General features: G+C 49.8%; 1 protein-coding gene across 7 annotated transcripts in view; it reads right to left on the minus strand.

Annotated features, from left to right (window-relative positions):
- Positions 1 to 140: 140 nt before the first annotated feature.
- Fmnl3 (formin like 3) overlaps positions 141 to 24888 on the minus strand; it is a 55724-nt gene continuing 30976 nt past the window's right edge. For 2 of the 7 annotated variants that reach the window (XM_027396523.2, XM_027396526.2), the window contains exons 2-27: positions 22349 to 22432; positions 19140 to 19220; positions 18161 to 18237; positions 15460 to 15543; positions 12619 to 12771; positions 11368 to 11476; positions 11132 to 11208; positions 10862 to 10955; positions 9299 to 9373; positions 9080 to 9190; positions 8639 to 8788; positions 8130 to 8231; positions 6703 to 6985; positions 6205 to 6273; positions 6000 to 6124; positions 5577 to 5779; positions 4542 to 4776; positions 4344 to 4412; positions 4139 to 4219; positions 3919 to 4048; positions 3251 to 3411; positions 2613 to 2714; positions 2217 to 2309; positions 1838 to 1961; positions 1607 to 1723; positions 479 to 1276 (exon numbers count right to left, since the gene is read on the minus strand). In XM_027396523.2, coding sequence (XP_027252324.1) covers positions 1632 to 1723; positions 1838 to 1961; positions 2217 to 2309; positions 2613 to 2714; positions 3251 to 3411; positions 3919 to 4048; positions 4139 to 4219; positions 4344 to 4412; positions 4542 to 4776; positions 5577 to 5779; positions 6000 to 6124; positions 6205 to 6273; positions 6703 to 6985; positions 8130 to 8231; positions 8639 to 8788; positions 9080 to 9190; positions 9299 to 9373; positions 10862 to 10955; positions 11132 to 11208; positions 11368 to 11476; positions 12619 to 12771; positions 15460 to 15543; positions 18161 to 18237; positions 19140 to 19220; positions 22349 to 22432 — 2964 coding nt within the window. In that variant the 3' untranslated portion in view covers positions 479 to 1276; positions 1607 to 1631. Of the gene's footprint in view, positions 1277 to 1606; positions 1724 to 1837; positions 1962 to 2216; positions 2310 to 2612; positions 2715 to 3250; positions 3412 to 3918; positions 4049 to 4138; positions 4220 to 4343; positions 4413 to 4541; positions 4777 to 5576; positions 5780 to 5999; positions 6125 to 6204; positions 6274 to 6702; positions 6986 to 8129; positions 8232 to 8638; positions 8789 to 9079; positions 9191 to 9298; positions 9374 to 10861; positions 10956 to 11131; positions 11209 to 11367; positions 11477 to 12618; positions 12772 to 15459; positions 15544 to 16243; positions 16404 to 18160; positions 18238 to 19139; positions 19221 to 22348; positions 22433 to 24888 lie in introns of those variants that run through there. The other 5 variants (XM_027396525.2, XM_027396527.2, XM_035440864.1 and 2 more) reach the window with 5 other exon arrangements.

Genomic DNA, 24888 nt, shown 5'->3' on the forward strand with positions numbered 1-24888 from the left:
GTGTAGTTGAGGCCCACCCAGCCAGGCTTCCCTTGCCCTCTAGGCTCATCGTTCCTGAGATGGAGGCAAACACTGCTCCTGCCCACTCTTTATATCCTCATGGCCTCCCTAGCCATCCAAACCAAGAAAGAGAAGACAGCCTGGTGCATAAGACTTTTGTTGAGAAGTGTGGGGTTTATATACAAGAGAGAAAGGAAATGGTACATGTACAAAACAAAGTGCCCTCGCATTCCCTTCTAAGGTCAGAGAACCTAGTAGGGAACTGAGCAAATAGTCTATGAAGATCCTCCATGTTGCCTGTTCCCGGCCAGAATCCTCATAGCTGAGGAAAGGTGAGACGTTTGGCACATCTTTTCCCCCAGCAATCTTGGAGCTGGTGCAGACGCCGTCTCTGCTCTTCAGTCGGTGGGAAGACAGTGGGCAGGGTGGGGGCCCAGCCCCTTCCTTTCATTGTTTGGAGCAGGAAGTATCCCTCCAGAGGGTGGCCACCTGGGGTTAGCTGGTCCCACTGCCACACTCTCCATGTTCAGTGTTAGCTCCTCCCTTCCCACCTTTGAAAGCCTCAAGTCTTCCCCCACAACCAAGTGGAGCAAGAAGCTCCTGCAAGCAAGAGGTCATGCAGGAGAAGCAGCTGGCTCAGGAAGCCAAGAAGCTAGAAGCCAAGGCGGGTGGGACCAAGGGTCTGGAGGGCAGGACGAAAAACTGAAGTCTCAGGTAGAATGTGCAAGAAGGCAGTGGGTCTGGCATTGCTCCTCTCCCCTTACTAGAGCTCAGCAGAGTGGGCCCAGGTAAAGAAGGGCTTTACTCTGATTGGCAGGGTCCAGGGGTCTATAAGCCTGCATATTTCGCCCCAAAAAGAAAAAATTAAAAAGAGTACAGCATTCTCTTTTTTCATCCCACTAGACCCTAGTAGAAGAGAGGCCATCTGCCCCCATGAGCCAAAGCTGGAAGTGGTTTTCCCTGGCCCTGAATGAAGTTGAAGACTGGGGGGGACAAGGTGCATTATGGGAAGCACTAGAGAAGTGCCACACCCCTAGATCTAATGCCCACAGTGGCACAGGGAAGATCCAGCCTCAGAGCCCAAGTGGCTACAGCTGGAACAACACAGCTTTCTGCTGGGCCCTGGATCCACTGTCCAGACTTGCAGGACTCTTGAGAATTAAAGTACTTCTGCCTCCAAGAGGATCTCAGTGGGGACCTGGAGCCCGAGGAGGGCCGCTGGGTGGTAGAGCGCTCCTGGCTTGGTTGCAGGTGACCATGGGCCGGTGGTTGAAGCCTGTGGGGAAGACAGATGCATGTGAACAGGCAGGGAGACTGAGCAGGACAGAAGCTTCAGGAGGGCAGGGAGTAAGTAGGATCAGGGAGGACCAGCTGGAGAAACTGCTGGAGCTGGGTTTTTTGTTGTTGTTGTTGTTAATTTATTATATATACAGTGCTCTGCCTGCATGTATGCCTGCATGCTAGGACAGAATTAGTGGGAGGAAACATGCAAGGGATCAACTGTTTCTTGGAGCATGCAGCATGCAAGAAGTCTGTCTCCATTCATGGCAAGCTGCTACCAGATGATTCTAAGGCATGCAGAGAGTGCAGCCACAGTGCCCAGTACCTGTCAGGGGCCCCAGCCTTGAGGGCTAACAGTTTGACTCATCGTGGTGGGCTGCATCACAGAAGAAGCGTGAGCCCCGCTTGGCAGTACGGGCCGTGAAAGGGACACTCTTCAACACTACAGCCCAGGAGAGATCATGGTCAGGTTTTATGGGGAAACAGACTAGGAAGAAGGACCAAAGAGTGGTTGGCTCAGGCTTTGGGAATTGGGCCCAATGGACAAAGGTCCCACCTGTGATGATGTCCTCAATGGTACCATCCTTGCCCTCATAAACAGGCCGGTGTTCCTTAGCTTGGCGCCTCCTCAACTCTGCAATTAGCTCCTGCTGTTGCCATTTGTTCCGCTGGGATGGAGTCTAGGGCCAAATATTATTAGGGGAAGGAAGTCATCACTAACTTGATAAGCAACTGGTTCCTGTCCCAAGATGTAGTCTGAAGATGGCCCTACTGAGAGAAACCCTGTGTCCTATCCATCTGTATCTGACCCTCCCTCTGGACTCTTGCCTTTGGGCACTCCAAGGGAGGGGGCATGCATGTCCTTTCTGGATCCCTGCTGTCTGAATCCTCAGTTTTTTGTCCTGCTCTCCAGACCAGCTATCGGTCCCACCCACCTTGGCATCCAGCTTCTTGGCTTCCTGAGCCAGCTGCTTCTCCCGCATGACCTCCTCTTGTTTCTTGCGAGCTTCATTCTCTTGTTCTGCTTCCTTAGAGAGAACCAAGAGAGGAGGAGTGAGAGGCTCTCACAGGCTGGGAGAGGAGGGGCTGACACTGAGCATGGAGAGTGGGTGGCTGTAAGACCAGCTAACCCCAGGTGGCCACCCTCTGAAGGGGTACTTCCTGCTCCAAACAATGAAAGGAAGGGGTTGGGCCCCACCCTGCCCACCAGTTCACAGTTAAGAGGCCTGTCGCCAGCTTCCATGGTTCCTTTCCTAGACCTCAGGAACAGAAAAGTCTCTTGACTAATCATTTTCTCTTAGCCAAACTCCTCTAGAAACTCTTCATCTTACCTTGTAAGAACGAATGAATCTGACAAATACTGGGAAAAACACAGAAGGAGGTGTGGTCTTGGGACTCTCGCCAAAATAGCGCACAACTGCATTGTAGGCCTCCTGGGTAAGAAAGGGACAGACAGAAAGGTCACCCTGATGGGTAGACACCCAGCACTCCCACATGGACACAAAGCCCACCAAAAGCAACTACCCAAGCCCCCTGAACAAGAGAGGAATGTGGGGCGTCCCCAAGGTTCCCCAGAGTCATAACTCCAGACATGGATGTCTGCTATCTTTGAAGTCCTTCCTTATTCCCACATCATGCTCCCTAATAGCTGGCCAACTGCATGATGTAAGAACTGCAGTTGGATGCTGACACAAAGTGGCCTAGTGTCTTGGCTCTATCTAGTCCAGTGGTCCTCAACCTTCCTGATGCTACGACCCTTTAATACAGTTCCTCATGCTGTGGTGACCTTCAACCATAAAATTATTTTCATTGCTACATCATAACTAATTTTGCTAATGAATCATAATGTAAATATCTGACATATGACCCCTGTGTGAAACAGTCATTCGATTCCCCCAAAGGGGTTGCAACCCATAGGTTGAGACTGCTGTTCTGGATGTTTGTTTTCTACTTCCAGTTCCTTGCTCACCTCAGCAGTCTTGGCATCTCGCTGGAGCTTGTCCAGTTTGCCTTCATTGGTGCTAAGGAAGTTTCGAAGGACGCTGTTGTCATGAATGCTGCATTCTCGCCGAATCAGCTCCATGCCCCGGCCCAACTCTTTCACATCTAGCAGCACGTTCTCCAGGGACACTATTTACCGAGAGGTCTGGCTGAGGCTTGCTCAGGACTATATGTATCCTCCCCATGGCATAGACTCTCAATGACACACACATAGAGAAGCCCATGCCAAGCAGAATAAGTTCTGGGCAGTGGGAAGGAATGGAGGGCCAGAGTTCATGACCCCCAAAGAACAAGGTAGCAAAAGATGGCAAGCCACTGAGACTGCTGGTCTCCAAGCTCCTTCGGCCTGGTGTAGTTTTTCATAGGCAGGACAGAAACTGTATGTGTGTAGGGGGCTTTGTAAGTTTTCTAACCATATCACATAAGTGGTAGAGAAATGCAATCTCTGGGCCAGCCTAAGGGAAGCCTGATCTCACTTGAGCTCAGGAAGGCTTCCTCTGGAGTGGCCCCTGCTCAGGACCTTAGCAGAAAGCTTTGAAGTAGCAAAAAAGATTACAAAAGCCAGAAATGGGCCCAGGTGTTCCTCTTGCCCAGCTTCCTGAGATTGTCCTGGGCGGGAGGCAGGGAGCCCCTCACCTGCTGCAGCCTTCTCCACAAAGTGTAGCTCATGCCAGAAGGTAGCCAGGTCTGGGTATTTCTCCTTCACTGTCAAGGCGATGAAGTGCAGCAGTGTCATTTTCCTGTCAGTGGACTTTGTGTCCAGCAGCTGAAAGGCAGTGGAGGCAACACAGAGCTAAGCACCCTGGCTCTAACACTGGTGAATGCTGTCCTGCAAATGCTGTCCCTGCCACCTTACCAGATCCAGGCTCTGGAGCTTGAAGCCATACACGGCGCCTCGCTTGCTGCTGTTCATGTAGTTCCCCAATGCAAGTATGATCTGTTCATAAAACGCATGAAGGAAGGTCACCAGAAGCTCCAAGGACTTTGTCCTCTGCATAGTAGTACTAGGACCCACCCAGGACCTGGGAACCACCAGTACCCCAGTCACTCCCTTTCCCAACCTCCAACATCTGCTTCAGTTTCTGTGAGGACTTGACAGAGGCAGAGGCTGCAATGATGGCATTCAGTTGCTGTAAGACAAGATGAACACCGAGTCACCCAGGTTGGGAGAATGATAAAGTCAAGGGGCAGGGCCAGAAGGATAGACAGCAGACATGACTAGTGACAGCAGTGGATAGTGATTAGGGAAGAGGCTGTACCGGTGTGAGCATCTGCAGGTTGTCCTGGAAGTTGCCCAAAAAGGCCATGCCAGCCATTCTCTGCGTCAGCCGTTCCACCTTGCTAAAGAGAAGCATGAAGCGGTCCTCAGCTGCTAGCTCCTCCAGGGGCTGCCGTTCACGCTCATACTGCCGCAGCAGCTTCACCTCAGCCTCTGTGGGCAGGAAGCGCATCAGGCACTCCACAAAGTCTACAGGTAGTGTCTGTAAGTCAAACCTGTGTAGGAAGAACAATACTTCAGGTCTGACATCTGTCCACATTCTCCCTCATCCTTAGAAGGACTGGAGGACAATACACATGACACAGCCAGATGCAAAGCAACATCATCTGTCACAACGTTAACAATACTCCTAGAGGAATAATCCATGGTTGCTTGGTTTGTTTTCAGACAGGATCTTGCTTTGTAGTCGAGGGTGGTCTCAAACTTGTGGGCCTCCTACCTCTGCTACAAAAGTGCTAGGATTATAGACACATACACTATACTTGACCCCCATGCTCCTGTTGTTAAAGTCCTTCAGTGTCTTCCCTCTCTATCTATGGTTAAGTTTAAGCAACCTGAATGTGGCCTGCAAGACCTCTGCCCACTTTCTACCCTGTCTGGCCTACACACTAAAGGCAGATTTCATTTTCAGTACTCAATATATACCATGTTGTTTCCACCAGGTCCTGATCTGGACCAACTTGTGCAATTCCTTCGGTCTTAGTTAAGACCCTCCTTGGGACATCTTCCTTCACAATGCTCAGCCACCTGGCTCTCCTGTCTGTGCTCTGATAACATGGTGGTATCCCTGCCAACACTATTCTGACCACACTTCTTCCTTCCGGGCTGAACGTGCAGCTCCTCTCACTGTCTGGCACCAAGCATGGAGTCAATATGCTCTGTCCAGGCCAGTGCATACTGAGAAGTGTGAACAAGTCCTCTCAGGAGCCCTGGAATCTAGGAGAACCCAGCTGCTGTGGGGAGAATTGGGATAACAGCTGTTTGGGGACCTGGGCCAAGTTAGTGGGAGCCTCACGTGTGGATGGCTCTGCAGATCTCCTCAGCTGAGCGCCCAGCCTTGCGAAGGGTGATAGCCAGGTTCTTGGCACGGTTGGCTTCCAAAAGGGTCACCTTGCTGGCAGCCTTTTGTGCTGTCTTATTCTTGGAGCAGATGAGGTCAAGGGCAGGACCCTGGGCTTTTGTCTTAAATAACTCTTCAAACTTGTCCAGGTCTAAGTCCTGACAGAAGTAGATAAGAAGGGACGATGTTGAAGGCTCTAACTATATAACAACACCCACTGCCATATGCCTTGCAAGGACCCAGTTGGGGGTCCCTAAAGCTGATACACTTTAGTTCTGCTCTTCCTGAAAGTTTTTCAAGACCAGAAGATCTGGCTGTAAGGGCATCTTGGTCCTCAGACCCCCAACCTCATCCTTCGGGACCCCAGAACCCTGTCACCTCCAAGATCTTCTCATCATCAAGCTCACTGAAGACAGTGCCATTGATCTGATTGGGTTTCAGTGCTGTCCAGTTGAAGACTGGCAGCCGGAACTTGGTCTTGATGGGTTTCTTGATGCGAATGGCTAGTTTTGGAAGGACAGGTATAAGGCAGGGGCCAAGGAAAAACTCTACCAGTGTTGCCCAGAGCCCTGAGGACACTCACCTGACAGGCCCACTGTTAACACCACAGAAGGAGCAGCACCAGGGAGAGGTGGGGCAGGGGGACACTTGTCTGGGGGAGAAAACAATGCCACAGTGACTGGAAGGTCCAAAAACTCTTTCCACTCCTCAAACTCTGCCTGCCTCACTTGTCCTTAGAGACTCAGAGAAGTGTGCTATGGAAACTCTGGTCAAGCTAATCCCTGAAGTCTCCTGAAGGTGACAGTGACTAGTATCACTGATTGAGTTTCTTCTGCTACAGTTTAGCCCTCTGCTTGGCTACCTTCAGAATAACTAAGAGAAGCACTCAAGAGATCCTTGAAGCAAAACCTGCTCCCAGCACTCCATGTTTGAGCAAATTTTGGTCCTTCCTTAGCCCTCTCATCCTGACTTAAAATCCTCCCAGCCTTCAAATGCTTCCCTAGAAAGATGCTGCAACTAGGGTCTTGATCTCACAAAAACCTGGCCCCCGCCCATCCCCCAGCTTGGAAGTCCCAGTTACCTGGTAGTGGAGGAGGGGGTGGGGGCAAAGGTGGAGCTGGTGGAGGGGGCAGAGGAAGGGCCTCTTCAGCAGGTGGGGTTGGAGCCAGCAAGTCCAGGTCAGAGGGTGGCATGCCCTCACTCAACTCCGTAGGGCCTATCCTGGATAGGGCCTCGCTACCACCCATGGACTCCAGGCCCCGGGCACTTGGCTCCAGATGGCATCGGCGCTGGAAGGCCTCTTCCTTCTCTTTAATGAGCCTCCGGAGAGTATGCACCTGGTGGTTTGTGTTCTCGTACGTCTCCTATCAGGCAGACAGCAACATTGAGGAAACAAGGGGCTGAGGATACAACAATCTCTTCCCCTGGGAGTCAGCATTCCTATCCAATAGACTCTCAAGGAGCTAGGGTCATCTCAGTGAGGCTGCTCAGAACAGAAGGAATCCAGGTCAGAGAACAGCAAAGCTGGAGTGCAGTAGAGAAGAAGCAGAAGGAGAATCAGCTTGCTTCTACTGGTATTCTGATATGTCCTCTCTGCTCAAGTCTGTTCTCACTGCATAGGCCCCTCAAGGGTGAAGGAAAAGGAGTTCCTCATTTGAAACTCCCATTGGTCCCCTTCCAGATGGCCAGAGCTGTGCTATCCTCAGGCCTTAAGTCTTCATTATTGCTTTTATTTCTTTGGTTGTGGATAATTGCTTATATGAAAGCCTCATAGATAAACCTTGTCTTGGTGAGCTCTGTATTCTCCCTAGCTCCTTATATAGCAGATATATAGAACTCAGTAGTCAACATAATCATTATATATATATATATATATAATGATTATATATCTATAACATATATATATATATAGAGAGAGAGAGAGAGAGAAAGAGAGAGAGAGAGAGAGAGAGAGAGAGAGAGAGAGAGAGAGAATTTTTCTGTGGCTTTGGAGGCTGTCCTGGAACTAGCTCTTGTAGACCAGGCTGGTCTCGAACTCACAGAGATCTGCCTGCCTCTGCCTCCCCAATGCTGGGATCATAATCATATTCTTTTGCAAGAAAAAGGAGGTGACATGGCTTTATAATTTAGTTAGGAAGTTAGGTGCAAGAACACAAGAGACTGGACTATGAGAAGCCCTGCCCTTCAGAGGACACCGTAGACATTCTAAGAAACAGACCTGGGCTACTTTGATCATGCTCAGTAAGGAGAGCTAAGGAGCATGTGGAGAAAAGGCCAGCAAGTGGCAGGAAGAAGATGGCTGCTCCCACTCTCTTCTGTGTCTGGCCAACTCTAGCTTCAACTTCTCTCTCCAGATAGAAAAGGGGAGATCACCAGTTCACACCTGCCTGAGCACTTTGAGGATAGATCAGTTTCTTTCCTTGACATGATTTGGTTAGAAGGGTAATTCCTGTGGCCCTGAGACCCAGGTCAGCTGCAGCCTCCCCTCTTCTCCCTCCCTACTGGCACCTTGATGCTCTCCAGCTCCTTTTCCCGCTGCAGCAGCTGCTTCTCCAGTTCTGCCACCCGCATCATATTCTCATTCTCCATGTCCAGCAGCTTCTCTGTGAGCTACAAAACAGAGAAGGTATGTTCAAAGCTGTGTTCAAGCCTGAACATTTAGCATAACCTGAAGCCAAACCAAGACCTGAAAAGCAGTGCCCAAAAGGCAGTTACTCAAGTGGCTTTCCTACGTTACTCTCGGGGGCCAGGAGTCCTGACACTATGAAACAGCAACAGGTACAAAGCAAATGGCAGCAGTCTGTCCCAAGTTTAAGGCCATCTTATACTCAGCCATGGAGGACAGCACATTCCAGTGAGTAGTGTCCAGTGCCTGGGCCAGAGTGGCTTCTAGAGAGACTCAGTGGTTCTAAAGTCTTCCTGCAGTTCAATTTGCAGGCAGGTAGGATTCCAGGCACCTAGTAGTGCCCATCCTCCCAACCCTCCACAGTGCCTCCTGGCAAGCAGAGGACACCTACGTGGGACACGTGCTCTTCCAGTTCTTCCACCTTTTCCAGGGCTACATTCTTGGTTTCAGCATCCTCCAACAACCCCCCGACGTCAAACACATTGTCCAGGTATGCCTGAATCTGCACCTGCAGCTTCTCGCTCTCCGTGTGCCTTGACTTCTAGGGAAACAGAGAGTAGCAGGTACGGGAGTCAGGGTAGGCCTCAGAGGGGAGCATCATTGCTTCACAACTACCTCTGAGAGCATGTAACCAGGGTCTTCCAGCTTCTACCCACGCCTGGCTGGCCCTGATAGAGCTGCTTCATTGGGAAGACAGACATTGACAAAAGGGCCTCAGTCCCCAGCCAAAGAAGACAGGCAGGTTTCATAATCATCTAGGCTCTTTGTGCTGTGTCTAAGCTGATTCTCCTCCCCAAAACATGTCACCTTTCCAAGACCCTAGCCAGTTTACCTGCAGAAATTCCTCCAGCCCCAACTTGGTAAACTCGTATTGCAGGTGGACCCGGAAGTTCATGTCCTCTACTGAGTGCACCACAATATTGATGAACTGCATGCAGGCTACCTGCGGCGAGAAGCAGACTCTCAAAACACACTGTTAGTTTGGACTGGCTTAAGCAGCACAAAGCCTTAATGGGCGTGGCATGCACCTGACCCAGGCCCAGGTCCTCACCATGAAGTCAATGTTGCTGTCCTCATTTCGGAAATATTCCATTAGCTTCTCAAACCGATGCATTTCTTTACATACCTGAACGGGCAAAACATTCTCAGGGGAAGGATTTGTATGTACCATGCAGAACCTAAATCTACAACCTCTGGTCCCCCGGAACATGACAGCAAAGCATCAGTCCTAGTGAAAGCATCAGCCACAACTCGGTGGGGCATGTGGCTTGCACCTAACTTCCTAGCTAGCCTTCAGGAGGCTGAAATAGGAGAACTGCCATAAGTTTGAAGCCAGCATGGGCTAGAAAGTAAAAAAATTATCTTAAAAGAACAAAGACCAACCAAACAAACAAACAAAAGATACTTAAATAAATATACAAATAAATAAAATAAAAACAAATTAACCATAACTCTATCTAGGAACTGTGCCATTTTGGACACCAGAAGAAAATCCAGGACCTGGAATCTGGCCCTGGGTCTCTGACCCTCTACCACACTGAGGGCATCCAGTACAGCCTAGGATTTAGGTGCCTCTAAAGGTTGGCCAGAACAACATACAGCAGATTTAATGCTGCCAAATTACAGAGAGAGGAAAAAAAGGAGAAAAGGAGTCAAGCCATGGCTGTGGCAGAAGGTTGGGTCCCAGGGGAACCAAGGAGTCAGTACACAGCAAAGTCCTCTGCGGAAAGGGTCCGGGGACTCCTTTGAGTTTCTGAACTTTAAGGAGGAAGAGCTGTTTCCTGAACCAAACAATGGATGTGGGGGAAGAGGCCCAGAGAGGAGGAAGGGGTGGGACCACAGCTGTGGCTGGATGTTGAGGAATCCCATGTTAAGCAAATTGGGGTTTCAGAGGTAGACCTCAGGATGGGAAAATTCCACATACAAGTTCTTTCTTCCTTTACTAATAACCTTCTCCTTCTGAGAATATACTTGCTTTGGAGTCCACCTGTGGGCTCACTGCAGCAGAACTACCTGGGGAGTCTTATAAAGTAACGGTGATACCCAGGCTCCACTCCGGTAGGTCAGGAGTTAAGCCTGTGCCTAAATTAAGGGGGGGGGGGAGGTCTGTTTTTGCCTACATAAATGTATATGTGCATGTTGTGTACTGTGCCTGCGGAGGCCAGAAGGGGGCACCATTTCAATACTGGAAGCTGAACCCAGGGCCTCTAAAAGGTCAGCAGAGGAGCTTAACTACTAAGCCACCTCTCCAGCCCCATCTGCACTTCCAACAATCTCCTCAGGTGATTCCTACGATATTAGTAGGACACTGCAGTCTACCCCAGAGCATCATGAACTGGCCAACTGGGAGGGGTCATGGAACAAGATCTAAAAAGACTTAAGCTCTGGTTTTGTTTTAGTTCTAGTCTCACTCCGAAGCAGGCTGCTCAGTCAAGCTCAGTTATTTTAAAGTCACTAGAAATCCCAGTAAATAGAACCCACATTTTCTTCTAACACACACACACACACACACACACACACACACACACACACACACACACTCGTGAGCACACATGAACAGGCACACATGCATGTGCGCACGGGCCTGGGCAGGGCAAGCATGCAGTAGACTAACCTCTTTGAAATTGTCAAAGGCAGCAAGGATAATTTCATGACCTCCCCGCACCAAACACACAGCTGCCAGCAGCTCCAAGACCAGGGCTTTCGTCCTAAAAGATGAAGGAAGATTAACATCCTAGGTCCCATCCAAGCCCCCACAGTTCATGTCCTTAGACACTTCTCCAGCAGAGGAGACCCTGACTGACAGACCCAAAGCAGGCAGGACTTGTTAAAGGTAAATCAGGATCGTTAGATATCTGGACATATGAGGAAGGAAGGAACGCACCTTGGATTCTTGTTGTTGAGGCTAAGTGCAATCTCATTGACAGCGTGGGGGTGGGACATGACCAAGTTGAAGCCATACTGCAAAGGAGAAGATAGGAGGGACCTCAATGGTGGGAAAGAGGAAGCCAGCAGGTCTCCCCCTGGCAAACTTGTCTTTCACAAGTGGGTGCTCTGCTGTCTTGGTTTACCATAGGAGGCAGAAGAAGTAGTTCATCCATGGTGAGCATCACCCCTTACCTGATAGTTCATGATGGCTCTAAGACAAAGGATACAGACGTGGACATCATCCTTCTGGCTCACCAGGCGGGAGTTCTTCAGGGCCCTGCGGCCAGGGAGAGTACTGTACCTGGGGATAGCACCAAGTAATCAGGGAGGGGACAAGACTGCTGGCGAAGGTTCTAGGATACCAGGATGCCCCTTAGAAGCAGAAAAAATGGGGGAAAAGAGGACCTTGTACCAACTGCCAAGATAGCCCCGGGTACAAGAGGCAGGGGAGTCGGCTTCTATTCACCTCCTTGGTACAGGCCTTTGTCAGCAACTACCCAGGATCGTAGCTTTATACTTGGTCAAAATCATGCTAACCCAGAGACCCTCTGAAATACAAAAATGTTTTGAGGACTTTGTAGTCCTTAGGATGGATCACAAAGACACGCATCCGAGACTTCCCTTCTTTCACTTTTTGTTACCACATCTTTGGCACATTCAGCGGGGCAGGTACATCTTTGCTCTCATCTCATTCTTAAGCCCCTAAAGGCAGAGAAAACCACACAAGACCAGGCCTTGGGAAGGCTAGGGACTATGCCTGGCTTTGTATCATCCCTCTACTGCCTTAACGTTTTGTGAGAAGAGGAAACACATATGGAACCTGTTCCTGCAAGACCAGAGTGGTGAGCAATGTCCAAGACACAAAACCCAAGGAGAGAAGTAGAGCCGTGGGAGAGACAGAGGCCAAAGGAAAAGCTATGGGTGTGCAAGGACAACCTCAGGTATAAAGGGCTCTGGGAAGGGGTCCAGTTCACCAACAGGACTGCCCTTGAGAGCCCACAAACAAATGAAAACACAACTTAGAGAGAAGACCTGAAGGAGAAGGGAAGGGAAAGGAAGGAGCAGCAGGCAGGTGGGACTGGTCTCCAAGCCGCTGATGGGAAGAGTGAGCGTTCACAGGGCAGGAGCTGAGTCAGCCAGCAAAGACCAAGCCCTACCCAAGGTCAGGAAGGAATGGCTAAAAGAGTAAAGACTGGAGGATGGGGAAAGCTGGAATGCCAGGTGGGGTGGCACAGCTGAGGACCATGTACTTACCCAGGACAGACTGCTGGGCAGAGTCAGGGAGACAGAGAGGACAGATGAGAGACAGGCGAGCAGGCAGAGGGCAAGAGAGCTGAGCCTGGAAGCAAGAGTGGAGGGAGGAGCATGAGCACTCACCGGGTTACCAAGACCTGGACTGGGGCTGGGGTGGGATGCAGATGGGCAGAGTAAGCGCACACATACCGGAGCACGGACTGGCGCGCAGAGCGAGCGAGGCTGTTGGCGAAGGGGGCCGACAGGGCGTTCGGTGGCTGCAGGTCCTCGATTGACCTGCTCCAGGACCGGAGCTTGTCAAATGCACCATCATCGCCACTCTCCAGACCCTCAAAGTCAAACCTGGAGCACGAAAGGACACACGTGCACACACGCAGGCACATATGCAAGAGAAACTCTGTGCCAAGCCCCCAGCAAGCCTACCTCCCACTCTTCAGGCCTCTATGGCAACACAAAGCAAGGACAGCAAGAAGAGAAAACAGAATTAGGCATCAGAGACCTAATCCTGGCTGGAGCTACCAAGGTAAGACAGGCAAGGGAGGCTCAGACAGTTCTGGGAGGGAGGGGAGATCTGAAGGTTTCTCCATGGCCCCATGACTGTGGGGGCTGGCCTTTGGGAAACATGCCCTTCATGGGCTCCTAGCCTCAAATGGGACACCTCAAATCACCACAGCTCTACTTTAAAAATCTATTCCAAAAAAGAATAGAGGGGAATGGGCCAGCTGTAGGACTTGCTCACTAGCCAATGGCTTTGGCCTAAAGATTCAAGATCCCTAAAGTAGCCTAGGTCATCAAGAATTGGATAGGGCTGAAAAGGAAAAGAATAGGGTTCCTGAAAAGCCAAAGCTGGTCCTTTAAGCTTAGGCATACATCACTGTCCCATCCTATCACTGGCTTCTGTGGACTGGCTTCGTTTGGCTTTTCAGTGCTGAGGAGTAGCCAAGGGCCTCCGGCTAGGCTAGCATACTAACAGGAGGTCCCAGTGAGCTACACCCCAGGCCTAGCAGCCCTCTTAATGGCCTGTTTGTCTGTGATTGACTACATGAGGCTTCTCTGTTTTCCTCCTTAGCTTCAGCTTCCCTAGAAGAAAGAAAACCATAGGCTGAGACTGACAGAGCACTCTAGCTGCTGGAGATGTCTGTGTTGTTTGGGTTACTTCCTATAGACTGTCTTTTACCATCGCAGCTGTGCTCAAGGCAGAGAATAGCTGGAATTACACATCACCCAGGGCCTTCCCTTATGTTTCTTTACAAGAGTACACACCTTGAGAAGCAGTTCTACCCATCCTTCCTCCCCTGTGCCCCTGTAGCCACTAAGAACTGGGGCATGTTTCCCAAAGGCTTTTTCCCACAGGACATCTTGCTTCACAAGAATGCCCAGTGTCAAAGGCCAGGCTTTCTGGAACAAGGAACACCACAGGAGCTGAAGTTTTAAAGGAGGCTGAAGTAGGCTTTAGAGTCCTGACATCAGGAGGTAGTTAACGGGGCAGCCCAGCCAACTTCACAGATTCCTGATGGGGATGATGTCCGACCATCAACCATGGTACTCCAGGGCATGGGATGTGCCATTTACAAATGCGTGCCTTCTCTCAAACTATGTGGCCGCACCCCTTCCCTCTCAAGGCTTCCCAAAACATATTCCCTCTCATTCCCTGGGCTCTGTTTTCAAAGGCACTGCCCTGGACACCAAAGCATTAAATGTCCAGTGTATTCTTAGTTTAGAGCAACTGAGATTTGTTTGCTTTTTCAAGAAAGATAGGCATATTTGGGGAAATGATCTACATCTTTTTACTATAAAAGTTCTGAACTAAAAATTCACTTAAGCAATTTTTTTCCGTTTCTTTCTATAAAAAGATTATTTAATGGGACAAGAGGATCATGAGGAATGGGTTCTGCAGAGATGTGGATACAAAGTGGCCTGCTCTAGGGTTAAAGAGGGTGACCTGGGAAGGGTGTCAGGGAAGCTGCACCTGGAAGACGCTTTAGTGTGTGCCTTGAGGAAATGCAGTAGACAGAGAAGAGCCACAAGGGCAAGGACAGCACAAAAGCAAAAGTCTGGGCAAGGTCCAAGGCTCAAACCTAGGGCTTCTCCAGACTAGGGACATTCAGTGCTAGGGAACCATGGGAGGTTGAGAGAGAGCAAAACTGGGACCCAGTCTCCCTAGGCTGTCTTGGGTGTAACACTGCACATGCTGGTAACTTCCTTTACCATCAATCACAGGCAAGCATATCACCCAGGTAATAAATCAACAACAAAGCAGCCACCACAGAGGAAGCCTAGTATGCTCCAAATGCTAAGTGTGAGGCACCCCTTCCCATCTACTCCTTTGAGTGAGGACAATGCTGCTTGAGGTTCCACAGATAGGTGCACAACACAACTAAGACCCAAACCCAACTCTGTCTGACTCCAAAGCCCTCATTCACCACGCCTTGACATGCCATCACTCCTGTGCTAACCCAGGGCTAATTGCCTCCATGTGAAAAGGATGACTGGAAAATGCTCCCAAATGCTTCATTTATCTGCTCGGGTCAAAGGTCATGCTCACTGCACTTCTTCAACAACAGGTCTGTAGTAACCCTCTCACATCTCAGGGCCCAAGTTATTCATGAATAGTCAATTCTGTAGAAATGGGTAAACCCTACCAAGGCATTTCCCTGAGGAGCCAGGATATTTTCTTAGAAAGCCTGTAGTTGCTCCCTTTCCATACTGTTCTCTTCATGCTTCCCCAAAACATGCTAACTGGCCAACTCTTGCTGATTCTTGGTAGTCCCTTGCCTGCTCACCTCTACACTAACACTTAGGCTACTTCCTCCTGTCTTGGGTTGCCCATTCCCATCTCTCTGCTGGAATCTCACACTTCCTTCTCCTCCTCCTCCTTCCATCTCCTCCCATGCTGGAGACTGAACCCTCAACCTCAGCACACAGTAGGCAACGTTCTGCTGTTCTGCATCCCCAGCTCTCATCCTTCTAAACATACTGAGACTGTGTGCTTCCCAGTGGGTCCCCAACCTTAGCCCTTGTGGTACTCACATGACAGAACACTGGGCAAATGACAGGTAATCCACCAGCACATCCAGGCCTTTGTTTTCATCATTGAGAAATTCCCTCACCCACCTGCAGATAGATACAGGAAACACAGTGGATGGAGTCCATAAGCTGGTTTGGTTTGGTGGAGGGCTCTGACCCAGCAATCTAGCAACAAATGTGTGCCACTGGACCCTAGTGTCAGGCTGAGAAAACCCTGAAAACCAAAGTCTACAACATCCATTCGTGACCTTGTCATGAGCCTGGACCTCCCACAGGCATGGGAGCCAGGGACAGGGAAAGCATTTCCAACACCACTTGCTTTATCACAGATGAGCTTCAGCCAACAAGATTCCAGCCAGTCTCCTCCTAGTGGGCCAAGGCTATAGCCCAATTATTTCCTGTATCCTTTTGATCTGATATAATGCTAGGCATGATGTCCTTTCCAACCGTGTGCTGGAAGAATTGTGGAGGCATCCAGAACATTTACCACTCACAGAGCTGTGTCTGAGAAAGCCAGCAAGTCCCTGATGCTATAAATCTCAATCAGATATCCTTACTGGGCCAAACTCCAGTAAGTCATGACTCTCCCAGTCACATGAAAATGTGGGAAAGCAGGCAGGTGGGTGGACAGAAGGACAATGAACTAGGGCATTTTTGCTTTCCTTTTGGACTGTGCTATCTCTGGAATAAAAGTCAAGAGCCAGTTCTCTCAGAGTTGGTCCACTGCACACAGGCATAAGCCCCTCAGGACAAACCCCCTGTTCTCCTGAGTGCTCGCTCTACTCACTCTGGAATGTCCATAGGACCACATAAAGCAGCTGTGTCCATCTGCCCTGCAGGGCTTTTACCCCACAGCTGGATACCAGTTCCATGCTGGCCAGCCACACCCGGAGCTGAGAGAGGCTAGAGCTGGAGCACCAGGCTTGGCTGATTTGGCAGCAAGCTGAAGCTGACACTGGAGCTGCCTGAAGTTAGCTTCCTCTCTGGGGGCTGACAGACCTCCCATTTCCTGTCTGTCTGCTCTCCAGCTCCCCACCCCCTTCTCATTTCCTGTCTGAGTCTACACTGCTATTTTTGGGATCCTGACACTTTGAAGGAGAGGTTAAAGGGCACTTTGACAAGGCAGGGAAACCAACATAAACCAGGAGAGCTAGAGGCTCTGGAACCCTACTTTGGGGCAGCATCATCCCGCAGCATCAGCCCCCTCCACTACCAGCAGACTGGCTCCTGCAGAACCCCAGGACCCTCACTAGCCTGACAAATTCCCTGAAGAGAAGGATTCTGTATTCCTCATAGAACCACACAGAGAAGCCTCCGATTGGACAGCAGGAGCTGTGAGCCATTGCCAAGGAGCCTTGGGGCCTGGGAACTGTGCTAATCACAGGGGACTGTTACTTTGTGGTCCTTTCTTAAAGGGAGAAGACCCCACCCTCACACCAGACAGCAAGGCCTAAGAGAGAGGCCCTGTGAAGTGGGGCAGGTACCAGGTGGGACTCAGGACTGCACAGGGTCACTCTTAGTCACACACACATAGCCTAACTGATGAACTTTCCTAGTTCCTTTTGTGAGATTCTTGGGAGTGGAGGGATAGGAAGGCTTGGCCACACCTTTCGCAGTGGCTTTCCATGTCTGGGTCACAGATGACTGGTGTGGAAGCCATGCTTTGGCTACCACAGTGCAGCTCCCAACACCAGGAACTGTCTCTTTCCTGCCCTCTCCTGTGCCACTTCCCTTCTGACTGCTGTTGCAGCTGGCCACATACAGATATCCACCTCCCCGCCCCCAAGAGCTCCGGGCAGGTCTGGCCTGGGGGTAGACAGTAGGCTGCTGCCTTGACAGAAGAGGAAAAGCTGATGATGTCATTTGGCTCTTTCCACCTTACTTTCAGGAAGCTCAGGGACTTAGTCTGGCATCTGCCTAGAAAACCCCACTTTAGCCTTTGCTGTTCACTCACTGAGGCCCCCTACCTGAAGTGCTGGAGTCCCATCTCACTACCTTTCTGCATAGGTATACACATACCCCCCCCTCCCTCCCTCCCCCCTCCTCTCTCTTCTGTGGGAACAGCCTCACAGGACTGAGGTACTGTCCTGGCCTGAACCTCACTGCATCAGCCCCTGGTTCCCTCAGCACCACCTGGTTCCCCACTCACACAGATCTGAATGTGTTGACAGCAGCAGGATCTGTGAGTACAGGAGACAGCCAATGACTGATCCCCTCTATCTGACATCTCTCTTTGGTGCTCCAGGAAGCCCCTTCTGCTTGTGTACTTTTTTTTTTTTTTCCTCTCAAACAAATAAATAATCTGTGCACCAAAAAGTCTAACTAGTCTTCACTTAGGAACTAGGTTTCATCTATTTAATATACTATACTTTCACATCCCAACCTTTGCTGGCCTCTCTTGGCCCAGCACCAGACCACAGGCAGTCTCTAGTCTCAGTTACTATGGGAATGTCTTCTACTCAAAGCCACAGGACCCCCAAGAGAGGCCCCAAGCTTGCCAGAAGTTAACTGGTCAGCAGCTGGCAGAACTGAAGGGTAGAAAAGTCAGAAAGGGCGTATCTCGAGCTCTGTAGAGCCAAGTGCTATTCAAGCGACAACCTGGCCTCATGTCAGGATGGATAAACCAACAAAGGGCACCAAAATCTCTGTGGTAGGCCATGTGTGGTGCCAGGAAGTGAGGCTGGGATGGCCAAGCCTGACTTACCCAATGTGATTGGTGCGAAGTGAGATCTCCAGCTCCCTTAGGACCTTGGTTGACTCCTGAACTCTCCTCCTGAACTTCTGTAAACATGGAATCTTTTGTCACTTGACAGATATTCCCTGTCAATCATTCTTCTTTAAGATTTTATTTATATTTTTGTGTGTGGGTATTTTGCCTGCATGTATGTATATCTATGTACCATATGCATGCAGTGCCTACAGAAGCCAGAAGAGGATGCTGGGCTCCCTGGAAGTCAGGTGACAGGAGTTGTGAGCCACCATGTGGGTATTGGGAACTGAACCTGGTTCCTCTGGAAAAACAGCAAGTTCTCTTAACTACTGATCATCTCGCTAACCTCCCTTTCTCCATCAACCTTGTCTGTCTGCCTGCCTGCCTGTTTGTCTGTTTGGGGAAGTGGTGTGCAGCATCTTGTTATGTAGCCCAAGTTGACCTGGAACCCACAATCCTCTTGCCTCAGTCTCATAAGTACTGAGATCACAGGCATAAGCTACCATACCCAGCTATCCAATTTTATATTACAAATAAAAGAGGCAGAAAAGAAAACACAGGTAGTACAATGTGCAATTACAGACCGTCCCTCCAGCACTGGATAGTCACTTAGGCCTCAAAGCCCAGGTGTTTAACTTCCATTATTCAAAGTTCAATGTCAAAACAGTTAGCCCCCGGGGCTGAAGAGATGGCTCAGAGGTTAAGAGCACCGGCTGCTCTTCTAGAGGTCCTGAGTTCAATTCCCAGCAACCACATGGTGGCTCACAACCATCCACTATGAGATCTGGTGCCCTCTTCTGGTGTGCAGATAGACATGGAAGCAGAATGCTGTATACATAATAAATAAAATCTTAAAAAAAAAAAAACAAAAAACAAAACATGAGTGGGGAACCAGCCCCATGTCAAAAGGTTTGTGCCCAAACTCCACTAAGGGAAGGGAAGCAAGATAGGGCCTTTCCATTGTATACTTCACCTTCCGTGTTACATTGGGGTCCAAGAAGCTCTGGAGTTTCTGGATATAGGTGTGGGGAGGATTCTTCACTTGGAATCGTTCCTGTAAGAAAAACACACATATGTATGCACACAGAAACACAAAGTGCACGGAGGGTGCTAAGGAAGGAGAATGCCTACAGTACTCAATTTGAGGTAACTCGACCTCCAGTTGTCACCTGTCCCTTAGCATCATCCAAACCCTAGGTTCCCTTCTTTGACCGATCCCTAGGTGCATCCCACCTGTTTGCTGTGGTTTCCTCCTCCAGTCAATGCTCCCTAACGTCTAAAGTGCTTTTCTATGCCAGAAACTATTTTGAGTCTACTGCTTGCTAAGATGCAGAGACCACAGAGCTGCGACTAGGACCTAAAGGGAATATGTAATTGGCCAACTTGAAGACAGTTATGAAAGCCACAGGGAGGGGAGATTTGCCCTTAAGAATCTAGTTTTTGTAGTTCTAAACTCTGCAGCTGGAGCTCAGCTGGCTTTGCAGTGTTCTTACACTCAGGGAGGTACACTGTCTGTGCTTTGCCCAGGCACTGGACCCTGGCAACTGAACACTAAAGGTTAGGCTCAGCCAGGTCACCTCTCAATACCCTTCCACAGAGCACAGGGTATGTCTTCTTTACTCAGGTCCACCCAAGAGGAGATTCAACAAAGCCCTCAGCATTCTGGTCTTATACAGCCCTCCACAAAGAAGCTATCTCAAGAATTGAGGGGAAGAGATACATACAGGGATCCAGGAGAATGACATACGAGGAAATAGGGCCTGAAAACATACAAGACAACTCCAAGGAAAACTGAAATTATGTGACCTAAAAAGACAGAATTTGGCTGGGAGGTCTGGCACAAGCCTTTAATCCCAGCATTCAGGAGGCAGAGGCAGGCGGATCTCTGTGAGTTCAAGGCCAGACTGGTCTACAGAGCCAGTTTCAGGACAAGCTCCAAAGCTACACAGAGAACCTCTGTCTCAGAAAACAACAAACAAACAAAAAAGACAGAACTTGCTGGGCGGTGGTGGTGCACACCTTTAGTCCCAGCATTCAGGAGGCAGAGGCAGGAGAAGTCTATAGAGCAAGTTCTACAGAGCAAGTTCCAGGACAACCAGAGAAATATTGTCTCGAAAAAAACTTAAAAAAAAAAAAAAAAGAGGACAGAACTTATGAAGTAAAGAACTTCAGCACTGCTGTTCTCTAAATCCTTTCCTGGCGAGAGCTTGGACTTGAACCTCACATAATGCTAGCTCAGGGCAAGCCCAGGACACAGTATAAGAAAATAGCTAGCAAATATCTGACACCTGTTTGTCTTGGCCCAACTGCTGTTGGTTCTCTGACTGAAAGAGCACCCATTATGGGATTGTGTGTGGGTTAAATGAGATATTTTATTATGTGTGGTGTCCTTACAGGTCATCAGCTCTCAAACATTAGCTGCTATTATTATTATTATTATTATTATTATTATTATTATTATTATTATCTATTAGCATGAAAAGAAATCACAGATTTGTCATGAAAAAGCTCAGTGCCCGAGTGCTGTAAACATAACACCCACACTGTTCCAGGTCCTTCCAGACCCACCAAGAGCCTTGTATGCAAAGACTCAGGAACTGTGACCTTCACACATATGCAGGGGGGCAAAAGTTAGGCAGTGAGTGTCATAATACCTTGGTTCTCACAGTGCTGAGTCCTCTTCTTCCTCAGCTCTAGATACTATCCATGCAAGGACAGCTGCAGTCCTTGACTACACTGGGGGACAAGGGCATCTCCCTCCTAGGAGAAGCACCGCACTATCTGTCATGTCTGGGCCAGAGTAAGAGAGTCCTTCAGCACAGCCTGCAGGCACAGCCACAGTATGGGCTGAACAGTCTTCTGGGAGAAGGGCTCACCTCATCCACAGCTGACCCTGCACAGGTCACTGGCACCACTGTCCACTGGGCAACCCCTCATGGGCACTCAGGCTATTGGCTGTCTCAGCCAGGCAGTCCTCTGAACAAAGTCAGCTTACCCCGTGCTAAGGCTGGCTCCTGTCAACATGGCAGTTATATCTTTGGCCTTACTGTCTAGTCCAGGTGTCATAGACTGCCACCTCCCTGACCTTCCCACCTCATCACACGTGATCACACAGACCCCACCTCCCTGACCTTCCCACCTCATCACACGTGATCACACAGACCCCACCTCCCTGACCTCCCACCTCATCACACGTGATCACACAGACCCCACCTCCCTGACCTTCCCACCTCATCACACGTGATCACACAGACCCCACCTCCCTGACCTTCCCACCTCATCACACGTGATCACACAGACCCCACCTCCCTGACCTTCCCACCTCATCACACGTGATCACACAGACCCCACCTCCCTGACCTTCCCACCTCATCACACGTGATCACACAGACCCCACCTCCCTGACCTTCCCACCTCATCACACGTGATCACACAGACCCCACCTCCCTGACCTTCCCACCTCATCACACGTGATCACACAGACCCCACCTCCCTGACCTCCCACCTCATCACACGTGATCACACAGACCCCACCTCCCTGACCTTCCCACCTCATCACACGTGATCACACAGACCCCACCTCCCTGACCTTCCCACCTCATCACACGTGATCACACAGACCCCACCTCCCTGACCTTCCCACCTCATCACACGTGATCACACAGACCCCACCTCCCTGACCTCCCACCTCATCACACGTGATCACACAGACCCCACCTCCCTGACCTCCCACCTCATCACACGTGATCACACAGACCCCACCTCCCTGACCTCCCACCTCATCACACGTGATCACACAGACCCCACCTCCCTGACCTTCCCACCTCATCACACGTGATCACACAGACCCCACCTCCCTGACCTTCCCACCTCATCACACGTGATCACACAGACCCCACCTCCCTGACCTTCCCACCTCATCACACGTGATCACACAGACCCCACCTCCCTGACCTTCCCACCTCATCACACGTGATCACACAGACCCCACCTCCCTGACCTGCCCACCTCATCACACGTGATCACACAGACCCCACCTCCCTGACCTTCCCACCTCATCACACGTGATCACACAGACCCCACGTCCCTGACCTTCCCACCTCATCACACGTGATCACACAGACCCCACCTCCCTGACCTTCCCACCTCATCACACGTGATCACACAGACCCCACGTCATACCTGATCACAGATGAGATCCCACTTCTTCTCGTTGTCATACTGTCGCAGGAGCCGGGCCTTGTCGGGAGGCAGGTTCATGGAACTCTGAGGAGGGAACCTGAGTCAGCAAGCTGAAGCTCCCACTATCCACTCACTCACCTGGAGAGCAGGAAAGCATGAACTCTCCCTGCTCCCTTTACTGCTGCTAAGGTGGCGTAGAAAGGGGGGGGGTAACTTCCTGCCTCCCCACCATAGCAGTCAAGTTTGGCTGAACAGTATTTTCCAAACTAGAGATCAGAGAATCAATCTAGTGAATCAAAATTAATCTTATTTGGAAGGCAAAATAACCAGTGAGATGGCTCAGGAGGAAAGGTGCGGCCACTGAGTCCAGCCTGAGTTTAATCCCCAAAGCAGAGCCACTCCTATAAGCAAGCTGTCTTTCTGACCCCCTGGATATATCATGGCGTACTTGCTCCCACACACCTATACAAAGTACTCACACCTAAATACTTAAAATGAAAGTAAAATTTAGACACCAAGATTCATCGCAAGGAAAGTATAAAAGTTTTATGAAGCCTTCTTGACAGTCCATATATATGTCATATACACATAAGTCATGCTGTAAAGGGTACATGTAATATGAGACAGGTCAAACTAGGAAAGGTCATACTGTAAAAAGTATGTTTTCAAAAAGACTTTCTACTATTGTTAGATTGTGTGTGTGTGTGTGTATGTGTGTGTGTGCACACGCACACTTGCGCAGGTCAAGCAGGTGCCTTAGGAGTTCAGAAGAGGGCATCAGATCATCTGGAGCTGGAGCTATAGGCAGCTATGCACTGTCTGATGTGGATGCTTGGGTTGTCTGTAAGAGCAGTACCTACTTTTAGCCCTTGAACAACCCATTTCTCCAGCACCAAAAGATACTTCTTAGCATAAGACAGCTCAAAACTTTGAAAGCTGCTTTCAATTTGCTTTTCTGCCATAACCTGAGAGCCAAGCATCGTGAATGAGTCATTCATATATAGAGAACTGTTCATACACTTTTAGAAAAATATTTACAAGCCAGGTAGTGGTGGCGCACATCTTTCATCCCAGCACTCAGGAGGTAGAGGCAGGCAGATCTCTGTGAGGCCAGTCTGGTCTCCAGAGCGAGTTTCAGGACAGCCGGGGCTATATAGAGAAACCCTGACTCAAAACAAAACAAAAAATGCAATAGCAATTTATTTGCTACTAATTACAAATTACTACCCTCCCAATTAACCAATACATGGTACTCTCCAGACCCCCTGTTGAGACACCCTAATATAAAATACTGAAGGGCAGACCATGAATCATCTTATTTTGCTCAGTACTATGCACTAAATGAACAGTCAGTACAGTGCAAGGAAGCCCAAAAGTCTGCCTATACATGGTGTTGACCTCCCTCCCCTTCTGTGTCCTCTGCAGCCATGACTGGCTTTGCTCTAGGTCACAACCTTTGCCTCTAATAGCAGTCTGACACCCCACTCTGACTCAAGATGTCCCATCTGAGGTACCACAGCTGTCTGACCCCAACTCGAGGCCTTCCCCCACCAAAGACCTCCCTGGTACCTCTACCTGTTACTCTAAGCACAGCTCTCAATCCTTGGTAACCCAAGCCTGATCACTGGCTTCACTCCTGTCTACTGCTGGCAGCCTCATACTCACAGGAATGGTATATTCAGGGTCTCCAAGGAAGAAACCAGAAGAGTCCCGGTGGGGGCAGATGTTCTGAGGGACCAACAAGTATTGTCTACTTCTGTCACATGATCTATTTATCATGCACTTATCTCACACATACCACGATGCAATCTGTGCACTCATCCTACCCTGAGGATGCAATGTGTTCAGTCTTCTCCTCTCAACACATTTCACAGAGACATGCCTTGGTGGTGAGTCCATGATTCTCAGGCCCCAGGAGCAGTGGGCCTGAAACAGGACCATCAGGGCTCAAAGGTCCAGGAAGCAGCAGGTTGAGGACTCCAGTTAGTTACAAATGGAAGAATTTAGGACTAAGAGACAAAACTGGCCCAAGGAAAGGACAGAGACGACCTAGTCACAACTCTCCCATGGTTTCTGCCTGCTGCCCAGGAGTCTGCCTGAACTACATGAAAGCGGGGCCAGCCCGAATCTTCCCCACAGCTGATGGTAGGATGGGCAAACACAATCCAGACTCTGGAACTGCTTTGCTGATGGCCAATCTCAGCTGTCTATGTGGACAGTAGAACAGGAGCAGGGTGCTTTAACAAACAGACACAAAGGTCAAAGGCAGGTCCAGACAGCCTCAGCCCACCCAGCTGGAGGACAAGCTGCCACCAGCTGAATATAAGAGAAAACTAAGCAGAAAGAGTCCTCAGGATCAGTCATGGCTCTATACACTCTGGGCCTATGCCACTGTCATCTAATGATACTGCTTCCAGGTCTGCACCAGGGAAATAATTTCCTACTTTTTTTCAGTGGAGGGAAAAAAATGCCTGTTGTGCTGGCTTTTCTTGTTTATTTGTTTTTATTTATTTGTTTTGTCAACTTAACACTAGCTAGAG

Source organism: Cricetulus griseus, chromosome 2, assembly GCF_003668045.3.
Source record: "Cricetulus griseus strain 17A/GY chromosome 2, alternate assembly CriGri-PICRH-1.0, whole genome shotgun sequence".
Lineage (NCBI taxonomy): Eukaryota > Metazoa > Chordata > Mammalia > Rodentia > Cricetidae > Cricetulus > Cricetulus griseus.